This window comes from Hypomesus transpacificus, chromosome 14 (assembly GCF_021917145.1).
Source record: "Hypomesus transpacificus isolate Combined female chromosome 14, fHypTra1, whole genome shotgun sequence".
NCBI classification, from domain to species: Eukaryota; Metazoa; Chordata; class Actinopteri; order Osmeriformes; family Osmeridae; genus Hypomesus; species Hypomesus transpacificus.
Genome location: NC_061073.1, coordinates 1882341 through 1903580, shown reverse-complemented (window position 1 = coordinate 1903580; position 21240 = coordinate 1882341). Strand labels below are relative to the sequence as shown.

The 21240-nt window shown below is 49.8% G+C and overlaps 1 protein-coding gene across 3 annotated transcripts in view; it reads right to left on the bottom strand.

Annotated features, from left to right (window-relative positions):
- The window catches only part of mical2b (microtubule associated monooxygenase, calponin and LIM domain containing 2b), a 35484-nt gene that overhangs the window by 10421 nt on the left and 3823 nt on the right, over positions 1-21240 (bottom strand). For 2 of the 3 annotated variants that reach the window (XM_047034987.1, XM_047034988.1), the window contains exons 2-23: positions 17347-17663; positions 14945-15152; positions 14580-14696; positions 13990-14094; positions 13125-13280; positions 12663-12763; positions 9804-10061; positions 9417-9532; positions 8997-9123; positions 8676-8766; positions 7427-7574; positions 6184-6383; positions 5671-5774; positions 5402-5473; positions 5001-5138; positions 4188-4316; positions 3806-4039; positions 3033-3137; positions 2077-2391; positions 1857-1949; positions 1550-1642; positions 395-584 (exon numbers count right to left, since the gene is read on the bottom strand). In XM_047034987.1, coding sequence (XP_046890943.1) covers positions 395-584; positions 1550-1642; positions 1857-1949; positions 2077-2391; positions 3033-3137; positions 3806-4039; positions 4188-4316; positions 5001-5138; positions 5402-5473; positions 5671-5774; positions 6184-6383; positions 7427-7574; positions 8676-8766; positions 8997-9123; positions 9417-9532; positions 9804-10061; positions 12663-12763; positions 13125-13280; positions 13990-14094; positions 14580-14696; positions 14945-15152; positions 17347-17610 — 3364 coding nt within the window. In that variant the 5' untranslated portion in view covers positions 17611-17663. The remainder of the gene's footprint in view (positions 1-394; positions 585-1549; positions 1643-1856; positions 1950-2076; positions 2392-3032; positions 3138-3805; positions 4040-4187; positions 4317-5000; positions 5139-5401; positions 5474-5670; positions 5775-6183; positions 6384-7426; positions 7575-8675; positions 8767-8996; positions 9124-9416; positions 9533-9803; positions 10062-12662; positions 12764-13124; positions 13281-13989; positions 14095-14579; positions 14697-14944; positions 15153-17346; positions 17664-21240) is intronic. The other variant, XM_047034989.1, reaches the window with a different exon arrangement.

Below are 21240 nucleotides of genomic sequence, written 5' to 3'. Positions count from 1 at the left end.
ACACACACACAGTGTTTCAAAGTAGATTCTGATAGGTAGCATTAGGAATGAATTGATGATTTGACGATAAATGAATGTCAGACTACAGTAACTGGGTGAGGGAATGAATTAAGGCTTGTGACTGGCGTGAGGTCAAGTGAGGAAACTAGGTCTAGGACGAATGAATTCATGACTGGATAAGTCACTGGATGAGTGAGTGTATAAGCGAGTGGATGAGAGACTGGATGAGTGAGTGGATGAGAGACTGGACGAGTGAGTGGATGAGAGACTAGATGAGTGAGTGGACGAGAGACTGGATGAGTGAGTGGATGAGAGACTGGATGAGTGAGTGGGCGAGAGACTGGATGAGTGAGTGGACGAAAGACTGGATGAGGGAGTGGGATGCCAGGCCTACCCTGCTGGGAGTCGAAGGCGTGGCCCCCCAGGCGCAGCGTGCAGCTGCACACGTCGCAGCGGAGGCACTCGCGGTGGAAGAACAGCCCCTCTGCGCCCAGGCGCTCCATCACGTACACGCGCTTCCTGCAGAAGTGACACGTGTCGCTGCCGCCCAGGGTCTGGGCGAACTCCCCCCGCCGGCCCACACACTGCATGGGAGACACCGGGCCAAAGTCAGGGGCTTCAACAGAGGCGGGGGGTAGTGGGGCATAAGGAGGGGGTTGAGGCAGGGGATATGGGCAATGGGGCAGGGTTAGGGTGAAGGGCTGGGGTTAGAGGGCTGGGGGAAGGGTTAGGGGCTGGGGTTAGAGGGCAGGGTTTGGGGGTAGAGGGTGCAGGGTTAAGGGGGCAGGGTTAGGGTGAAGGGGTCAGAGTTAGGGGCTGGGATTAGAGGGCATGAGGCAGGGGCAGAGGTCAGAATTAGGGGGCAGGGTTAGGAGGCAGTATGGATATTGTGTGTCTAAAAATGCCCCATCACAGACCCTCCAACATCAACCCACAGCTGGGTTGAAAACCAATTATAGATTATTTATTTATTTAATAATATCTACTATGTTGTCAGAAATATTAATCTATCAAGCATTGCACAGTCAGTCGGTGAACAAGTTTAAGAAAGCTTTATTGCTTGCGGCCGGCCCACAAGGAGACAAAACATCACACCCCATTGTGCTACAAGTTTGTCTGCTAGCATGTTGTGCTAGCTAACTATTTAAGCACAAGCGCTCTTTACAGTCATTGGTTAAGACAAAGGAATGCTGAACACAGAATCATTCTTATACAGGATAAATGTGTTACATCTTCAATTTCTCCAACATATGTCTCCATGGTGATGGGGTCACAGGCATTCATAGGTGTAACTGACAGAACCTTCCTGGTACCAGAACCAACAGAACCTTCCTGGTTGCAGACTCAGACAGAACCTTCCTGGTAGCAGACCCAGACAGAACCTTCCTGGTAGCAGAACCAACAGAACCTTCCGGGTAGCAGATCCAGACAGAACCAGAACCTCTCTGCAGACCCAGACACTTACCCCCTACATACCCTTCCCCAACCACCCCCGGTCACACACACACGCGCACACACACCGAGCCAGGTCCGGGCTAACCCTGCTTACCGGCGAGGAGTTGGGTCTGTGGTCTGTCTCATACAGGATAGCCAGAGTCTCAGCCTTGGCCCCTATTACTGACGACACTCTCCCCACTGTCCGCTACACACACCACAGGCAGAAGATGGAGGGAGAGAGAGGGAGGGTGAAAGAGAAAACAGAGGTGTAGACAAGGACAGACAAAAGCGCCGAAGGAAAGAATTGGAAGGAAAAAAGCTCCATAACAATACATCTAAATCTATTTTGGAAAAGGGCATTTGGCATTTAGACCAGGAATGTCTGACAGCTCGTCCATGTTGAGGTAGTGGACTGGTACCTGTTTGCTGGACTGAACTGCTCCAGCTGGGCAACTCTCAGAGCGAACTATCGTCTTTCCAATCATTTTACTGGAGGCTGCGTTCCCACTGCGCTATAAAACCCAACAACGCAAGAATCACAACCAATCTTGGACAACGCAGCTATAACTGTGCTAAACTATCTATCTAGAAGCTTCTATGGCATGCAAGTCAAGTAGGTTCTGCTGTTTCCCACAGTACCTTCTCAAGAGCCACGTCCTCAACGACCTTACGGACCTCGGCCCTGACCTTGTCCGTGACCTTCTCTTTGAGATTGATATGGACTACGTCCTTGACACTCTGGTCTTGACCCCACTCTCTTAACTTCTGGCCCTTCTCTGGGCCCTGAGGAGAGCGAGGCAAGAGGGAGGGGAAGGAGGAGGAGATGGGGGGGGAGAAGCCACAGACAGCAGCAGGTTCTGGGACCGGATGGACCGCTGGGCTTTTTGGAATGGAGGGGGGAGGAGGAGAGGAGGGAGAGAGGTCCGTGTGCAGAGGGAAAGTTGAGTGATCAGTCTGCAGATGAGAAGGTCACACAGAGAGAGAGAGAGAGAAGTATAAACAATTATACACATGATGTTCCCTATTCTTAGTCTTAACCAAACCATGCAATCTAGAGCGAGAGACACAGAGAGAGAGGAGCCGGGGGGAGGAAAAGAAAGAAAGAAAGAGGATTCAAGGCGTGTCAAGGAATGAGGTCACGAGAGAGGGAGAAAGAGAAAAAGGAAACAAAGGGATTTGCTGGACTTGCGACAAAGTAAATATAAGTCTAATTAGTTTGCCCTTTGAGAGGAGCTCTCGTCTAAACAAACAGAATTTTCCAGTAGTGATTAGAGCTGACCTCGAGTGGCCGTACATGGCTGGACAAAATAGCTCCAACTGCTGTTGTCAGTTTGTTTTCAAATTGGACGCATGCACTGCTCTCACCAAGGATCAGACTAATGTTATCACTAGCAAGGCAAAGCAAGAGTAATAATAACACACCTGTTAGAACCTAGACACGTGTGCACATGTAAGAGTATAGGATAGACAGGCAGACAGGCAGACAGGCAGACAGGCAGACAGGCAGACAGGCAGACAGGCAGACAGACATGCGGCCAGATAGGCAGACATGCAGACAGACAGGCAGACCGGCAGACAGGCAGAGAGCACTCCACCTTCAGATGAGGGCTACTGGAATCAGGAAACATGGAGGACAGCAGCACAGCTCTCTCGCTGATGCTCTTCCTGCTGAACTCCCTAGCGGAGGCTTTGCACTTCCTCTGAACAGCCACACGGAGACGACAGGAGGAGGCGAGGAACAGAAAGACCAACACAGCAGGGCATGAACACGGTGGAACGACTTGTTTAGATCCTTCTGGTCAATTTTGAAACAGGATGCACACATCCATCCATACTTGGGATGTTGTTTTGAGGACAGCAGTCCTGCGCAGACAAATACACTGAAGTAACAGGGCGATACTGAGAAATATCGTGTTGTAATCCAATGACGGTAATCCACATTTAAACTGACTGATAATCTGTCACTTTAGAACAATGGAACCCTTGTCAGGTTCTTGTTGTTGTTTGTTATGGATGGTTAGGGCCAGCCTAGGTAACGCAAGGATTAGACTCCAGCACTGAGATGTGGCTGGATTAAATAGGCTCTCTGCTCTGTGTATGTGTGTGTGCGCTTGTGTGTATTGTGATCGGAGCCGTATGAGGCAATCTGCTGTATTGTGGGTGTCAGACTGTTATACTCTGTCTCGGAGTATTTCGGACTCTGAGAAGTGGCTGTCCTTTTGTAGGGCCCTAGTCACGACCTCTAACCTCTGACACGCGAGTGAGAAGTACCACAAAGCAGTTAGACAACAAGGTGTCTTCAGTATACAGACAGATAGAGACAGACAGAAACAGACCAGCAGACAGACAGAGACAGACACCAGTTCACCTGGGTAATGTTGTCCCCTGGCGTTTGAGCCCCAGATTCAGACACCTTCCTTAAGCTGAGATGGCTGGGAGAGGTGTATTCTGGGTAATCGGCGTCACCAGGACACTCTGGGCTCTCTGAGAACGGTGACACAGAGCGGAGGGGGACAAGCTCAAGGGGAAGGGTCTTGGGAGTGTGCTGTAGACTCATTGGTCGAACTGTAGGATCCTCCAATAGGCGTAAATAAATAGATGGCTGGAAGCAGGAAGTAGGAAATAGGAAGCAGGAAGCAGAAAGATAAAAGGTGAAGATGAAGCCTCTAAGGAAAGAAACATATTTTGTTCCCCTAGCACCCCCTTTTGTGCTAGCTCCTCCCCCAGAGGAGCTGACCAATCAACACTACCTGCCACTTAGGCTGAGGGGGCGGGGCCGGGGGAGGGGGCGTGTCCTTGGGCTTGGCGAAGCGAGGGTTCTCAACCTTGTCTGGTGAGGGCAGGGGCGGGGTCGCAGGGTCCAGGGGGTCGAACTCAGACTGACCAATCAGAGGAAAGGTCAAAGGTGACAGAGACAAGACAGAAAACAGAAAGACAGGCTAAGTAAGGCATCAGAGGACTTGAGCGAAAAAGATTAGGAAGGTCTACTTTAGACCGTAGGAAGCAGTTAAAAGACGAAAAGACAGGCAAGATGAGCTTGATCTGAACATTCATGCTGTGACAGTGTTGGGGAGTGGCGGACAGGAGGAGGATTTGTGACATCCCAAGGTCTTAGCAACACAAAGGCCTGCATTCACACAGGATTTTAGAGGAGTCTGCCAGCCTGCAGGCATCCATCTAACACCCAACATGGTGAACGGTCTCTTTTCCAGTCTCTATCTAGAAGAGCTGTGTGGAGAAAGACGCTCCACCACCACGTTTCCTCTCCGCTGTCTCCATAGCAGCACACACCGAGTTACGGAACTTCCACTGAATGTCGCTTTGGATAAAGACGTCTGCTAAATAAAATACTTTATTATTATAGTTGGACAGAGAGCACTTAAGTCTGAGTCTGTTTCAGACCTTAGGATAATACACTGGTGAGTGTGTGTGTATCTACACAGCAGAGTGTTTGGTCGCAGGTTCGAATCCCCCGTTCCTCGCTTTAGATAAAAGGGAATTCCTGCTTCATGAATCCCTTCCGGAACCTTCCAGGGCGGAGCTCTGTCTCTGTGCTGACTCACCTTGCTGCGGAGGCTAGCGCCGGAGGCGTTCCGCTCCTCAAACTTGGCCAGGAGCTGGGTGGCCATGGAGCGCACCTTGTTCTCCCGCTGTTCCCCGTCCTCTCCTGCAGGGGGCGCACTCTGACAGGAGAGCTGCAGCTGTCATGCCACCACAGGGAGGAAGACGAGGAGGCACACAGGGAAATTATCGTTACTTTTCTAAACGTGGGGATTAAATATAATTTAAAATTTCTTCTTTTTTTTTTTGTTGTCAAATGTACAAATATCAATCAATGTTTGGTCGTTTTTCACCCCATAGTCTGCCCATAACAGCCACAGACAGATGCTGACCACAGACAAGTAGACAGGTACCAGTCATGGACAGGTAGACAGGTAACAACCACAGACAGGTGGCGACCCACCTCATCCAGGTAGCTGTTGCCCTTCCTCCGTCTCTTGTTGGTGGGGTCGCTCTCCTCCAGCTTCTTATCCTCCTGGATAGTTGGGCACAAACACTGCCCATCAGAGCTTTAAACTCACATACAGTAAACAGACCGATGAACCATAAAAGGGGAAAGAGGGAGAGAGGGGAAGAGAGAAAGAGGATGGAGTTAAAGAGGAAGCGAGAGAGGAAGATAAAGAGAGAGGAATCGAGGAGGGTGAAGGTTTGGTGCGGACGGTGGGTTGATACCTTAGGGACTCTCTTCCTGGGCTGGGTTTGGTTCATTGAGCTGTAAGCCGAGTTTGCCGTCTCTGATGAATACTGCTCATTGTTCTCATCTGGTTCCCTGGTACCTGCGACAGATCACACACACACGCACATTAATTCCACTAAAGATACACATTACAGTAGCAGTTAGGTCTACAAGGCTGTGGTACAAGTACTGTGACTTAACATGAATTGAAACCTACAAGCATTTCACACCCCGCATACAATTTACACAAACATACACCACACCCACGCCACACACATACACCACCCACTACACCACCCCCCCACACACACACACCCACTCCACCCACGCAAGGCCCTTCCCTGACGGGCCAGGGTTGTGCAACGTGCAACTCTTTATCTCTCCACAGCAGAGGAAACACTCCAGCCTCAGTCAGTCAGTCAGGGCCCCGATCCTCACCCCCCCCCCCCCCCCCCCCCTTCAGCCCCCCCCCCCCCCCACACACACACACACACCGTCCCCCAGCCTACCGTTCACGGCCCCGGGGGCGTTCGGGAACTTGTCGTAGAAGCGGCTGAGGTACAGGACCATGAGCAGCTTGTCCGGTTCCTGCTCCAGGGCCATCTCCTTCCCCGTGGTGACGGCCTGGATGCCCAGCTCGCGCTCCGCCAGGTCAAAGGCCAGCTGGTTGTTCTGGGCGCAGTCCTCCTCGTTCAGAGAGTCAAAATCACTGTGTGTGTGTGTGGGGGGGGGAAGAGACAGAGAGAGGTGGAGAGGGAGATATATAGAGATGGAGGGAGAGAGAGAAAGAGAGAAAGAGAGAGAGATGGAGATATAGAGATGGAAAGGGGGCATTAGTTAAGCGCGAAACAGCGGACAACAACATAACCATAATAACGAACCACAGCAATGAACCATATTAATGATGTCAGAATGCTGTGAAGAGGTGTGAGTCAGACTAAAATACTTGCTTGGCTACATCTACCCTCTACGAAGTGTGTGTGTGTGTGTGTTTGTGTGTGTGGAGCCCATAGGCGCCCAAAGAGGGAATGAGATCATTCTGACCAGGCCTTCTGCACACACAAACTCTACCAAGGGTGCTGAACACACACCAGACTAGGGTTAGTGACATGAACAGAACATCTCCATGACACATTGGTCAGCAGGAACATAACGTGTTAACAAAGAAGGAACCATCCCATAATAGTTACTGGACCTTCTGTTTATGAGGTTGGTCTGGAGACTGAAAATAACTTGGATGAGCGGTCATTACAGTCACACAAGCAGTTCCCTTTCTGTGAGTGACTTCCCCTGTAGCTGTGGGCATACTGGGCAGAGTACAGAACAGGCCTTAGGTAGCAGAACAGCAGAACAAGCCTTGGGTAGCAGAACAGCACAGTCCAGAGATGAATCAACGTTTTCTTTCACTCTCAGCAGCAGCGTGTGACACAGGCCTCAGGACTGACCTCTCCCAGCTACCATCAGAGGTCCTATGATGGTGCTGATGGCAACATGGTGCTGTGTGTGTGTATCTTTCTGTATGAGTGTCAGTGTGTGTGTGTGTGCTCCATTGTGCATGTGTGTTTATCTTTGTCTATGTGTGTGTGTGAATATCTTTCTGTGTGAGTGTGTTTATCTGTGTGTGTGTGTGTGTGTGTGTGTATCTTTCTGTATGAGTGTCTGTGTGTGTGTATCTTTCTGTATGAGTGTCTGTGTGTGTGTATCTTTCTGTATGAGTGTCTGTGTGTGTGTGTGTGTGCGCGCGCGTCTCACATGAGCTCGGGCCGGAGGTGGTGTATGAGGGCGCAGAGGGCCAGGCCGTTCCTCCAGGAGGACGTGAGGTTGGTGACGGCCACGCCCCGGTAGCCCTCCGTCTGCCGCTGGCACCAGGTCAGCAAGCGCCCCGGCCGCACCTCCGCGTCTGCAGGGTCAGAGGTCAACATCTGAACATCCTAAACCCACCAGCCCAAAGCACACTGGAGCTTCGTCTAGGAATGAAAATGGTAGGGAAATCCGATTGGCTCAGGTCGGTTTGGAGACTGCAAATAAGTTGGACGAGCGGTCATTGGTCATACAAGAAATCCCTCTCTCTTTCTGTGAGTGACTTCCCCTTAAGACCTCCTTTTTAAGTCCAACATCAATTGCCATGAATGTGATGCTTGAGTGGATAAACTGACCCAATACTCATGTCAACAACTGCTTATTTCATCCGCTACAGTATCCACTATCATCGTTTCTGGGTAGGAGAGGAACAGTGAACACAGGCAGAAAGGAAAGAATGGAAGAAAAGTTGTGGAATGCACCCAAGTCAACAATGACACGGTTAGCAAATCAGTGATTCCACTGTACACTGTCAGCCAATCACAAAGGTCAACAATGACTCAGTCAGCCAATCAAACAGTAGAACTCGGAAACCCATACCTCTCTACAGCAGCGCCGACCCATCAGGGTCAGCAAGATCCGCTTCAGCCAATGGGAGGCAATGAATGTAACAAGGTTTTATGTTTTATATCAAATCTTAATCATATTTTAAACACTTTATAAAATGGTATTATTCTTATGGGAACTAAAGAGTACAGCGAGTATAAAGAGAGTAGTTTATAGGTACCAGAGTATAAAGGGACTAGAGTTTATTTGAGGCCAGACTCTGCAGTCACACTAAGGCAACATTTTCTTTATTCATTTGAATTAAGCAGGTGGGTGTTTGCTTCTGGTCGCATTCTTTTGTTGCAAGGCTCACATCGTGCTGAGGTAATCTGGCTAAGCCTTGACTAGCGAAATGATGTGACTCACCGATGCTGAACCAATTGTAAAATAGAGGGGGTGGTTGGGAGGCGAATGGATGAGACTAATGTTGGTTGGTTTGGGTTAATGTTTGTTTCATTGTCAGTTAAAGGAGTGTGGGTTCACTGTCCTATTTCGCCACAGCCCGCGAATACATTTAGCACATTTCAGTGAGCGTCCATGAATAATCCTGTGGGTGTGCAGGCATGGGGGGAAGTCGCTGGGAACAGTGTCTCACCTGGTCTGGAAAGGTTGACAGATCTCCACGTCGGACCGCCTTTCTCGGGCGGGCCCGGAGCCTGCTGTCCGTCTACGAACAGGTGGCGCACCTGGGAGAGAGGGGAAAGATGAGGGAGGGAGACAGAGAGAAAGAGAGACAGAGACAGAGACAGAGACAGAGAGAGAGCGAGAGCGAGAGCGAGAGCGAGAGATCGAAAAATGCTTTGAGCATTCATCAAGGACAAAAAAGACGATTCGCTCCACATCAGTTGAACCCCACAGACTGACTGAAACAGGAATCCCCATAGAGAGTCTCTCTCCATCACACAGCCAGACAGACCTGGTGAGGGCGGACACAGGTGGAGTTCAGGTTGGGATAGCGAGTGGAGGGGTCAACGGTGTACCCATCAAAGTTCTTCGAGATGTTTTCTGTGGTCGTCTGGGGCAACAAGCGGTAGAGACTCTCCCTGACAACAAGAACATGGACAGAGTCGTTATTTTCTAGGCTTCAGAGAAAGTCTTGTCTGATTCTAGATGATTCAAGTGTACGGTGTGTTACACGTTGGGTGCAAAAGAGCAATAAAGAAAAAAGACAAAAGAAAAGGTCAGTAGAAAGAGCAAGTGTTTGAACATTTGAATACGGCCATCCAAACAAATAAGCAGGTGGCACTTCCATAGAGTTAGAACATTGGAAAAAAAAAATTCTGCTAAATGTCAAATTGACCCTCCCCTCCCCCTCACCTCCCCTCCCCCTCCTCACCTCTCGGCCAGTATCTCCAGAGGGGTCTTGCCCTGTGCCCAGCCCCTCACCATCCAGGCCGTGTCGAACGCTGCCAGGAAGCCTCGGGCACAGCCAGTCCCCATGGGCCAGAACGGCTGAGCACCAGTGGCGAGAAAGAGGGCGAGAGAGCATGGTCACACAGGGGAGAGAGAGGGGCGAGAGAGCATGGTCACACAGTGGAGAGAGAGAGGGGCAAGAGAGCATGGTCACACAAGGAGGGAAGGGAGAGGATGGTCACAGACACACACATATTTATTTTCTCCACATACCCATTACCCCAGTCCCCCCCCAACTCCCCCCCCCCCCCCCATGACTCCCCCACCTCCTTTAGCCTGCCTCCCCCCTGACTCCCCCCGTCTCCCCCACCTCCAGCAGGCTGTCTCCGACCAGGGCGACCAGCAGCTGGTGTCCGTGTTTCTGGCGCGCCAGCGCGGCGTTCTCCGAGGCGTACATGCAGGTGAAGTCGAACATGGCCACGTCCGGCTGGCCGCTGGGGTTGATGGCGTAGTCCAGCGACGGTAGCTGGTAGTTGGTGCCAAAGTCTGCCGCCTCGCGGGCGTACGAGAGCAGAGCCTCCTGGTTCACATTCCCACTGCTCAGCAGCTTCTCTGTCTCCATGTGGTCCTGCAGGGGGGGGGGGGGGGGCGGGGGGCGGGGGAGAGAGAGAGAGAGAGATGGGTAGGGAAAGAGAAAAGGAGGGAAGGAGAAAGGGGGAAGGAGCAAGTCGTGGAGAGACAGAGAGCGAGAGAACGAGAGGGGTGGAGGGAAAGAGAGAGGGGGAGAGAAGGAGAGGTGGAGGGAGGGATGGATGGGGAATGAGAGTGAGGGAAAGATTAAAGGAGGGAAGGAGAGACGGAGGAAGCGAGCAAAGGGTGGAAAGAGAGAAAGAGGGAGGGAGAGAGTAAGGGAGGGAATAAGAGAGGGATGGATGAGTTTATTAGATGCATCAGGCTATTTGACTATTTTAATCCATCAACACTCTGCCTAACTGATCAGTTATGTTTTCTGAGGACTATAAGAGCTTTGTTGACTTTGTAGACCAGTTTTGTTGACCAGTTTTGACATTCAAAGCTTTTATGAGAGTGGACCAGCCACTCAAACAAACATCTTAACACACACACGCACTCACCCTTATTCTCACACACACACACACACATTCTGGTGTGTGTGTCTGAACTGGGACATTGATAAATCTGTCCTCACCAAGAAGGAATGTAGGATTAATATTAGCCCTCTGAGATCACAGTAAGTGTGGCTCTAATGCGTGTGTGTGAGTGTGTGTGTGTATGTGTCTGTCTGCGTGTCAATAGCCATCGTCCTGATCCAATGTGTCCTGCTTTATTAATAACCTCACTCATCCTGTACAATCCTCTCAGAGGACATATCTTCCTTACAAGTCACTTGTTAGAGTGTGTGTGTTACAGGGGGGGCAGGGGAACAGTGAGTGATGGGCCTCCCTTAAGGATGCTAATGAAATAGGGCTAAGGGTTAGCATGCACCAAGGGACACACACACACACGCAGTAGCTGACTGGTGAGCTGCCACATAAGGAGCAAGATTTCTCCTCCACCAGAAAACACTCCACAGCAGCATATCTCATCTGTTGTTCTCTCCTCAGTCACCGCCCAGCGTCTGCCACCCCCTCCAGATCCTGCACAATAGCACGACTCGAAATCCTAAGTGACTCTAAGCAGCGGCGTAACAAGGACTTGGCGGGCCCGAGTGCAGATCTCACCAACGGGCCGCTTACCGACCTATCGTCAGGCGAAATTATTGAGTTTTCAGTTTAGCGATGCGCAAGGAAATTTAGGCTACTCATAATGTACAATTAAGGGTAACGACTGCTCCTTCTATGTGAAGATAGATTACGGTTTTTTAAAAGTGAACGGCTCTGACTCGCGAGTCTTTGGCTCTAGATTATGCTTGCTACAACACGGAATGAGAATAATGGAACAGTCAGTCATGAGCCGACGTATCTGCGACGTTTGAAATAGAGCACAGAGATGAGAAGAAAATCTGATCATTTACCGAGGCTTATCCGACGTTATGAATGACGTTTCGATCTGTCATGTGTGCTATCTGGGTACTAGTAAAAAAAAACAGTCACTTCGATGGTGAATATTTAATTTTATGTTCGTTAGATATGCTAGTTTACATTTAGTCTTTCTAGCTTTAGCTATTTTCCGACTGCATCCTGCACAGTTTACTATATCTAACCTGGCCGCTGCCTGGTAGCCTAGGCCTATATATGCATTTTTATGACTTTTAATAGCCATGTCAACTGCATATACCAGACAGTAAAGGTTATGTAATTATTAGCCTACCCTGGTGGCTGAGTTTCACACTCATTGCTGTTGCCGGGCTGGGGGTCAGACGTAGCGTCCTCTTCAACACGCTTCGCCACAATCCAAATGAGGATAGTTTTGACAGCTTTGCCATCCTTACATCTTGCTCTTTTCGTTCCTGCCGCTTTCTGGAGCCACTTTTATGTTAAAGGGCATGGCATGGGGTAGCCTAATTCGCTTCAAAACGCTAATGCAACACAACTGTAGTATCCCAACAACAACTGTCTGTGGTATTCCAACAACTGGATGGGAACAATCGTTTGTGGGTGGGCGGGAATATTTGACAACAATATTACCCAGACATCCTTGCTATTTTTCGAGGGCAATATTACTTAATAAAAACGACATTTGTTTTATTCAGCAAAAGGCAATTGAGGAAAAATTAATTATTTGCTGTTGTTAACACTGACTGTTTTTAAAATGTTTATTGGGCAGGTGATAGCTCATAATTCTGAATAACTGACACCATAATTGAGAAATGTTTGCGAATTGATAACACTAGATCATATGTGATCCTCAATTGGCGGTATTACAGCGGTGCAAGGGGCCAGGTCAGATTGCCTTAAGGGGCCCGGTCAGGTTGTCTCACTTTTACGGTGAGATCGAGGACGGCCCCCCTTTCGCCACGGGCCCTAGTGCAGCTGCACTCCTTGCACTCCCTATAGTTACGCCACTGACTCTAAGTGTGAGGTTCATATGCAGGGGAGGAGACATGCCAGAGCGAAACTAACAGCACTGTCTATCACACACACACACACACACACACACACACACACACACACACACACACACACACACACACACACACACACACACACACACACACACACACACACACACACACACACACACACGACAGAGCTGAACCGACAATACTCACATGAATGATGACCCCTTTGTCCAGCAGGCTCTGTTTCTTGGCCGTCATGACAAAGTAGTGTGTGTTGTCCTTGTAGTACACAATGTTCTCCAGGTCAATGCCTGGGGTCAGAGGAACACAGCAGACCCTGAACACCTGCCTGAGAAACCCTGGAGCTGAGGCTGAGGCTGGGGCTGGGGCTGGGGCTGGGGCTATGGCTGGGGCTGAGGCTGGGGCTGAGGCTGGGATTGAGGCTGGGGCTAAGGCTGGGGCTAAGGCTAAGGCTGGGGTTGAGGCTAAGGCTGGGGCTGGGGCTAAGGCTGGGGCTGAACCCACAACCCATTGTGTAGCAGAAAAGATGCCAACCACAGAGACAAGGCAAACGAAACCTGTCTGCATGCAACAGTACAGGGACAGCTACACCTACACCTACTAACAGTGACCAGTAGAAGCATGCGATCCAGGAGACACGCCCACACACACCTGTCTCCTCCTTCAGCTCCAGGAAGAACTTCTGGTTGAAGATGAAGGCCACCCCACTGATCTCCTCCACCTTGGCCTCGGCCGTCGTGTTTCTGTTCACAAAGTTGGCCGTGATGGCGATGGCCAGCTTCCCACGGAACTCTTTGCGTCTGAAACCTGGAAGGCAACAGATTGAGATTTATTTTGTCGTCCCACCAAGTGGAACATTCAGCGTGGGCTTTCCTCCCTGCTGCAGCTGGGAAACAGACAAAACGTTCTGAACACCATAGAGAGTCAAACTTACAGTGAAGTTCCTGCAAGCACACATTCTTCATACTAACATCAAAAGGGAACACATCAATAAGGTTTGACAGAAATCTGGGTTCAGACAGCTAGCAAACACCCTGTGGTGACTAAGACACTTCAGTTGACTCTCTGACAGCAGTCTTTTGTTTAAGCTAGTGCTTGTTTACACAAACCTCCATAGGTTTTCACCCTCCTACACTGGTTGGGGATCAACCTGGTCTATGTTATTGGATTGTTCAAATATTAACTGAACATTCTAGAACATATGGAAAGTTGTGCTTTGAGGTTTGGCTTGTGTTTGGTCTGTTCCTATGAAGTGCTTGTCTGCAACATTTTATCAGAAAGGTAACTTTGTTGTACTAGTCTGAGATAACGAATGCAGATAACGAGAAGGTGCCATGGACAGGTAAGTATATACCGGGGTGAAGTGCTCTGTGAGGTTGAGGAAACACCCAATGCTTTGGGTTCAAAGAAAAACTGATGAGAAGAAAAAAAAGGATTGACTCAAGAAATCTAGTTTGGCTTATTGGTCAAACCTCTCAAACATCATCATCATCACCACCACCACAAAAGGTCTCACCATCTAGCGTGTTTCTGCGTCCGTCCGCCCCGATCACGACGTTGAAGTCGAAGTCAGAGATAGGATGGTTGGATGGTCGGATCTGTGCTCTCCACCCTGGTCCTCCTGGGCCAGAGAGAAAGACAGACTGTCAGACAGACACACAAGACAGACAGACATGCAGACAGACCGTCAGACAGACAGGCAGCTGATAAGCTTGCCACTTCTTCAGGGAAAGGAGAATGTGTGAAACATCTCTAGCTCTTTGTTCTGTATCTGGAGGCTGGAGGAGGGAGTGACTGCAGAGTGTCAGGAACATGGACAGCATTTTCTTATCAGCTCAGGAACTCACAACTCTCTATCTCTGTCTCACTCTCACGCACCCTCCCTCACACACACACCAACCGATATATATAGTACCGTTTTTTCCCTACGACCTCTAGATCTGCAGCTTTCCCACTTAGCTATACGGAAAGACTTTTTAAGACTGAACAGGCCGTTGTCAGCAGGGGACTCTAATGGTGAACCTGAAAGCTCTAGAAGAGTAAAAGCTGTAAGATGTGTGTGTGTGTGTGTGTGTGTGTGTGGGGGGGGGGGGTGCGACCTCCTACCTGCATCCTCCTGCTGCTCTGGGGGCTCCAGGAGAGACACAAACTCCACGTTGACGTGGACCTCCACCCCCAAGATCAGAGCCACCTTCATCAGCATCAGCTGCAGCTGACGGATACCTGCGAGCGCACACACAGTGTCATAGACACGCACATACAACGCGCACGCACGTTTGGAGGAGGACGAGAGAGAGATTTAGGGAGCTGCAGTGGTTTGATAAGACACGGGTTTTACATTTATGGTGACTGGTATCGGACTGGTGTCGTTTGCATGTCACGTCAGCTCTCAGAGTCAAGCGCGGACACGCACAAGTACGAAAGCCTTTCAATCCCTTTGGAACTCCTCCATCCAATCAGCCGTCACTCACTGATGTGGTCGATGGCTCCAGCGCAGAACTTCCCGTAGAACTTCTTGGCCCCGAGGGCTCGGAGGTCGTGGATGGTGTAGGGCCAAAGGTGGAGGACGTTGTTCCTGGAGAACGTGTCCCTCTTCTCCATCACCACCACCTTGGCCCCCAGCAGGGCCAGCTCGATGGACGTCCGCAGCCCACAGGGACCCCCGCCGATGATCAGGCACTGGGACGAGAGGGGGGGGGGGGTGGACGGTGGACAGAGGGAGAGCAAAAGAGAGAACGAATAAAGAGAGAGAAAGGAAAAAGAGAGAACGAGAGAGAGAGAGAGAGAGAGGATAAGAAAGAGAAGGAAGAGAAGAGACAAAGAGAAGGAAAAACAAAGACAGGGAGTGACATTTCAATGTTCATGGTCCTTGTGCTGTGGGAACATGAATAGGGGTGCAGGTTTCAACGTGACCTACTAAGAGGCAGAGCAGAGAGGGCGGCGGGCCGCTCAGAGGGGAAGAGCCTCCACCTCGACCTGCCCTGACACACCCACTGGGGGGGGTTTCACCACCTGCCTCCACACAAAGACTCACTGCAGGCCCATTGTGATCCAGTCATTTACTGCAGAGACATGGGGATGACATCATCCATGTCATGCCAGGGGTGGGGTCACACAGACAGCTGGTACAGGGATTCTGGACACAGCTAAACTACCACAGCTAAAGAATGCCATACAACCACACAAACCAGATGACTGGTCTAAGATCAGGGACTTCAGACTACAGTCTATAGACTGAAGAGAAGCATGCTTAAGAGATCGGTCTTGGATGACAGAACAGCGTGATGATATGGCATGTTCCGGAAAAAATGATGAATCTTATTTACGAGGGTCAACAGAAGTCTCGTCTCACCCTTTCGAGACATCCTGTTCATGTGCAACCACTCCATTACATACAGTTCATCCCGGAAATGTCCGGGCAACAGATCACTGTAAATATCACAGGCCAGAAAACATACATGGGTTGAGCCGGAAAGTCCAAATCAGATAAAGTTTCATCCTGTAGCGAGAGCTCCGGTGGGCACTGAGGAAACACTGGTGCTGCGCCCCTGATACGACGCCTCAGAGCCTGTCTGAGGGGGGGGGGGGGGGGGGGGGGGGGGGGGGGGGGGAGTGATGAGGGCTGAGGGCTTCCTGAAGAATGTGTGTTGAGATCCTGACAGTCCAGAACCACCCTGTCTAGCCCCGCCTCTGTTGACTGTCTAGAACAGTGTAGAACCACCCTGTCTAGGCCTGCTTCTCCTTCTCACCATCTGGACTGGGCCCCAGTTCAGCTCTTCTCCTCAGAGACGACTGTCGCATTCAGAATGTGGGAGAGCATTTGGATGCACTGTAGTGTATGACATAAGACTTTGGTCAAGTGTAACGATGGGATTTCCCTCTCTCTCTCTTTTTCTATTCTTTCTGATTCCTCTTAAGTCTCTCTCTCTCACTCCTTTTATCTCTCTCTTTCTCTCTCTCTGGTGTGTGACTCCAGACCTCCTTCTCTGAGGGCTCTTATCAGTGTTCCTCAGGGAGATATGGACTCACTGAGACACCGTGCTAAACACGCCAATGGAGTCCTTCCACTAAACATTTGTCTTATCTTTCTTACCAGACTGCGCGTCTATCCTCACTTTCTGTGTTGGAGACAGAGGCTCAGTGATGTCCGAACTTTGGAAACTTTCAAACAAATAGTAAAAGAGGTGGTTCGGTGAACCTTTCCTGAAAAGGCAGTGCCTTCGATTTAAAGCCTTTAGCTCAGAGGGTAAACTCACTGTTGTAACTGGTGAGAGAACCATGCAGGCCATGTGCCAGCCGCAGGGTACAGGAGGTGTCATGTTTCCCTGTGTTACCTGATCAGAGACAGGGCTGATTGGGCAAACTCGCCAGCCATGTGCCCCATGTACCATGTCACTGCCATGAAACCTGACACATGGGTAGTCACATTCCTGGAGACCAGACTTCCAAACTGCAGACCATGTGACAACGTACAGCATAGCTGTCACACGCACGATAGCTTTAAGGGCGCTCCACACAACACAGACAAGCAGCATAGTTCTGGACTGATAGGGGAGTCTAGACAGAGACCAACAACCACAGCCGTGAATCTGAGATTCATGCACCTGACAAATTGTTCCAGAGGGATGTCCGACATCGTAAATCTCTCTCCATGTTACAAGCGTCCAGTATTATTTTCTACGGTACTAAACTGTAAAGATAACGTACAGAGACATTCTTTCAACGTAATCTCCGTGTGACTCAACTAACTGTCGACGTCTGAGAAAAAAGACGGAGAACCTAAGCAAGCCTAGCTTATCTAAAAGGTCTGGACAGACTTTAGCTCTGCTGTATCGAACAGTCCCTTTGGCAAAGCAGGTTAAAAGCATCCTACCTTGGTGCCCGGGCAAGCTTTCGACTGATTGTACTCCTTTTGGCTGGCCCTCTTGTCCAGCTTGGTCCAGAGAGCCTTGGCCTTCCAGGAAGTGACCGTGGCTTTGAGGTTGCTGTAGAACGTGGCGTGTTCCAAAGGGTCCAGGTCCATGAGACGACACAGGATGCTGAAAGCCTGCAGCGTGCCCTTGCAGGTGGACGCCTGGACAAAGTTCTCAAAGAGCTGTCCGGCCTGCACGCTGCGTTCCTCCTCCGTCTCCCCCATCTTTACTTCCCCGTCTCTCTCACTCTCTCTCGCGCTCTCTCTCTGAGGAGGGTCTGAAACGTGAAAGGGAGTTTGTTTAGTCAGCGGTTTTCTTAGCTATGTGCTTTGTTACTTCTTTCAACTCAGACATTTCACACCAACGGCTTGGTTGTTGTATATCAAAAAAACATCCATGACTCTGCTTGAAAAGTCCAAAAAGCAGATTAGGCTTGACACTGCAGCAAGAACAGAGAGAGAAGCATGCTGTGTTATGTTCTAAACATGTCATTCAAATCAAAACAAAACAGAGATGGCATTCTAAATGTGTGGCATACGGGGCAATAGGAGGAAGAAAGAGAGAGAGAGACTTGAACCGACTGTCAACTGATTGTGTGAGGAGAGATTTGTCCTCACCTCCCCTCTCCTCTCGTGTGTGTCCCCCCCCCCATTCCCCACACACACGGGGGCCTTGATAGGATTATGACAAAGTGTGCACATGAAAACTTTCCACAGAGCGGTCACGGGGAAACATGGTTTCAACAGCTTAGTCTGCAGCGATCAGGGGGAGAATGGGCTGGCCAAAACAGGCGATTGAGACCCCGGCTGTACAGTAGGGCTGGTCGACACACACAGAGTTAGGAGTCAGAGTCAGTCAGAGTCAGTCAGAGTCGGGAGTCAGGGTTAAGAGTCAGTCACCCAGCAGACACCTGCAGCACGACAGAGTTTTAGTCTGTTTCCATGACGAGGCCTGGAACAGGATCTTCTTCCACGTCAGAATCAGTGTAAACAGCTTCCGTGTGCAGTAGCATGCAACATGAACTGGTGTCAGAACTGGCAAGGGTCTGCCGGTACTGTCCCCCCTCCCCCCCCCCCCCCCCCCCCCCCCCCCCCCCCCACCCCCCACACGCTGTCCTCTGCAACCCTTTCCCCATCCACTCCACTTCTGTGGTGCCTCTCCCCATATCTCTCACCATTCTTTCCTTTCATTCCTCCTATTCTTCCTCCCTCCCTTCCTACTCTCCGCCCGCTTCCCTCTCCTTTGCCACCTCGTATTACCGTCCTCCATGTTCTCCTGTATCCCTCTCCCTCTCTTTTCATCCCCTCTTCCTCTCCTGCTTTCCTCCTGCTGGCTACTCTTTCTCTCCCCTCTCTCTTTGGTTTCTCCTCCTCTCTCCTTCAGTGCAAACATCTCTGACAGCAAATAGACAGGCAGACGTTTTAAGATGGTCCTTCTTCTGTTGTTCAACTGGCGAGTGAGTTAAAAAAACAATCATGCAAATTCTCAACTGGAAACAATCATTGGAATCCCAACAGTCCCATCTCAAACACAGGGCTAGGGGAACGCAATGTTCTTCTTGGTTACTGAGACGACATTTGTGACAGTGTGATGGTTTGGCCTTGGTTCCCCAATTCTCACACGTCTGTGCTGGATTTCTACACATATGGATACCCATACAAGCCCACACAGGATTAGTCAAGTCAGAGCTAAGGGACAGACAGAGCAGGCGTGTTCAAACACCCAGTCTAAAGGTTTCCTTGACGACTAGAAGACTACCATTCACACACACACACACATTTCCCATACCACACTTGTGGTATGGGAAAGTTCATGGCTGTTAAGCTATTTATATATATAACAGCAGAGTGCATTGTGGGAATGTCACAGAGGAAGAGGCTGTCAAGATAACACACTCAGAATCTGGAGCTCTCTGTGTCGAACTAGCTCAGCTCAAGAGCGCACACTAGACATGGAAACAGAAGACAGTTTGACCAAGGTTTTGCACTGAACACCTTGCATACAGGAATACCCATCTATTTCTAAACAACATACATATTAGTATCTTAGACTGGGCTGTCCAAGCCTGTTCCTGGAGAGCTACTGTACTGTTATGTAGGTTCACTCCAGTATAGCATACATTAAATGCTAGCTTATATGAGGTTGTGTCTGTCTGGTGACTACAGTCACTCTAACCCTGTTTTGTAGCAGAGAGCAGAATTACAACACACAGCAAGCAGTCAGACTTTGAAGCTAAATCCTTCCCTGCAGTTGTCCAAATACTCCCTCAAGCAGTAGAGAGATGAAGCCAAGATTTCAGAACCTCAAAAACAGCTCTGAACTACATAATTAGAACTCAAATTCTTCCAGAATCGTCCACAGCAGGCTGCTGCCATGGCCGGTCTGGGGCTACAATACTTTGCACACAACTCATGAAAGCTACATTTTAAAAGCACAACACCCGAACCTCTCACTATTGAGAAGCAAACTGTGGGTAACTGTGAAGACGTTTGTGACACTGCTTGTAAAATACAATACAAATAAAGTTAGATTCGATTTGATTTGATCCAGGCGTGTATGGCAAGTATGGAAAGAGATGTGGAGCATTGAGGATCAGTCAAGTCAGAGCTAAGGGACAGACAGAGCAGGTGTGGGTTACCTCAACTGGGACCCTGCTGTTCCAACACCCAGTCTAAAGGTTTCCTTTGACTACCATTCAAAAAAGAAAAACTGTTGTCTTAGGTCTTGGCATGTACAGTATGTGTAAGTATGTGTGCATGCATGTCTGAGGTGGTAAGCGGCTAGCTGGCTACATCGTTCTACGTATCAGTCAGCTTTTGCTGTTTTAAGACCAGTACAGGGGGAAAGACAGAGCGCGAAAGAAAGACAGAGAGAGAGAGAGAGAGAGAGACAGAGCAAGAGACAGAGCGAGAGAAAGAGCGAGAGACAGAGCGAGAGACAGAGCGAGAGACAGAGCGAGAGAGAGACAAAGCGAGAGAGAGAGACAGAGAGAGCGAGAGCGAGAGCATACAGTAAGAAATTGTGAGAGCCAGATCAAAGCTGAGTGACCAGTGCCTGGTAACAGTTGCTGTGCCAGGATCTCCTCCAAGGACCACTTCAAAGACCCAGCCTCCAATCAGCCTCAACCTGGCCTCAAACCAGCCTCCAATCAGCCTCCAATCAGCCTCTAACTAATACCCACCCGGCATTACAACAGCGTCATCTGCTTAAACCCAGTCTCCACCTAGCCTCCACCCAACCTATAACCAGCCTCAACAATAAGCCCTATTGATTGCAAAAACACCACATGCTCATATCCTCAACTGTCAGGGACGTTATCTCAAACCATGGAGTGGGAAGAAGTAGTTAACCAGTACGTAATTTGAGTTAGTCTTTGAACCGAGGGCTAACTTTGGCTTTAGCTAGGAGAGCTACCACAGTCCTAGAGGCAGCTCGAAGCACATTCCTGCAGATGGAGAGCAGAGTCCGACAGACTCGAGTTTTGCGGCGAGTGAGAGAGCGTGTGAGTGCTTGTGCGGTGAGGAACAGGAAGTAGAATGTGAGGCTGATTGACTCCAGTTCTGTTTGGTTTCCCCCTTCAGCAGGAAATATCTACCAGAGGAATTTCAGAGATCTGAAATATGGACTTTGCAGGCAGACTGGTTGTTAGCACACACACACCACACACACAGAAAAAGCCTCAGAGACAGAGAGACCCGGAAAGAGAGAGCCAGAGACAGAGAGACTGCGTGTGTGTCTCTTTCTCACACACGTCAGACAGAGCTATAAACAGACTCAATGATTAGAGGATTCTTCATGGACTCAAACTGATGTCTATCTGGCTACAGTCTGGCATGATTCCATGAAGTCTAGCA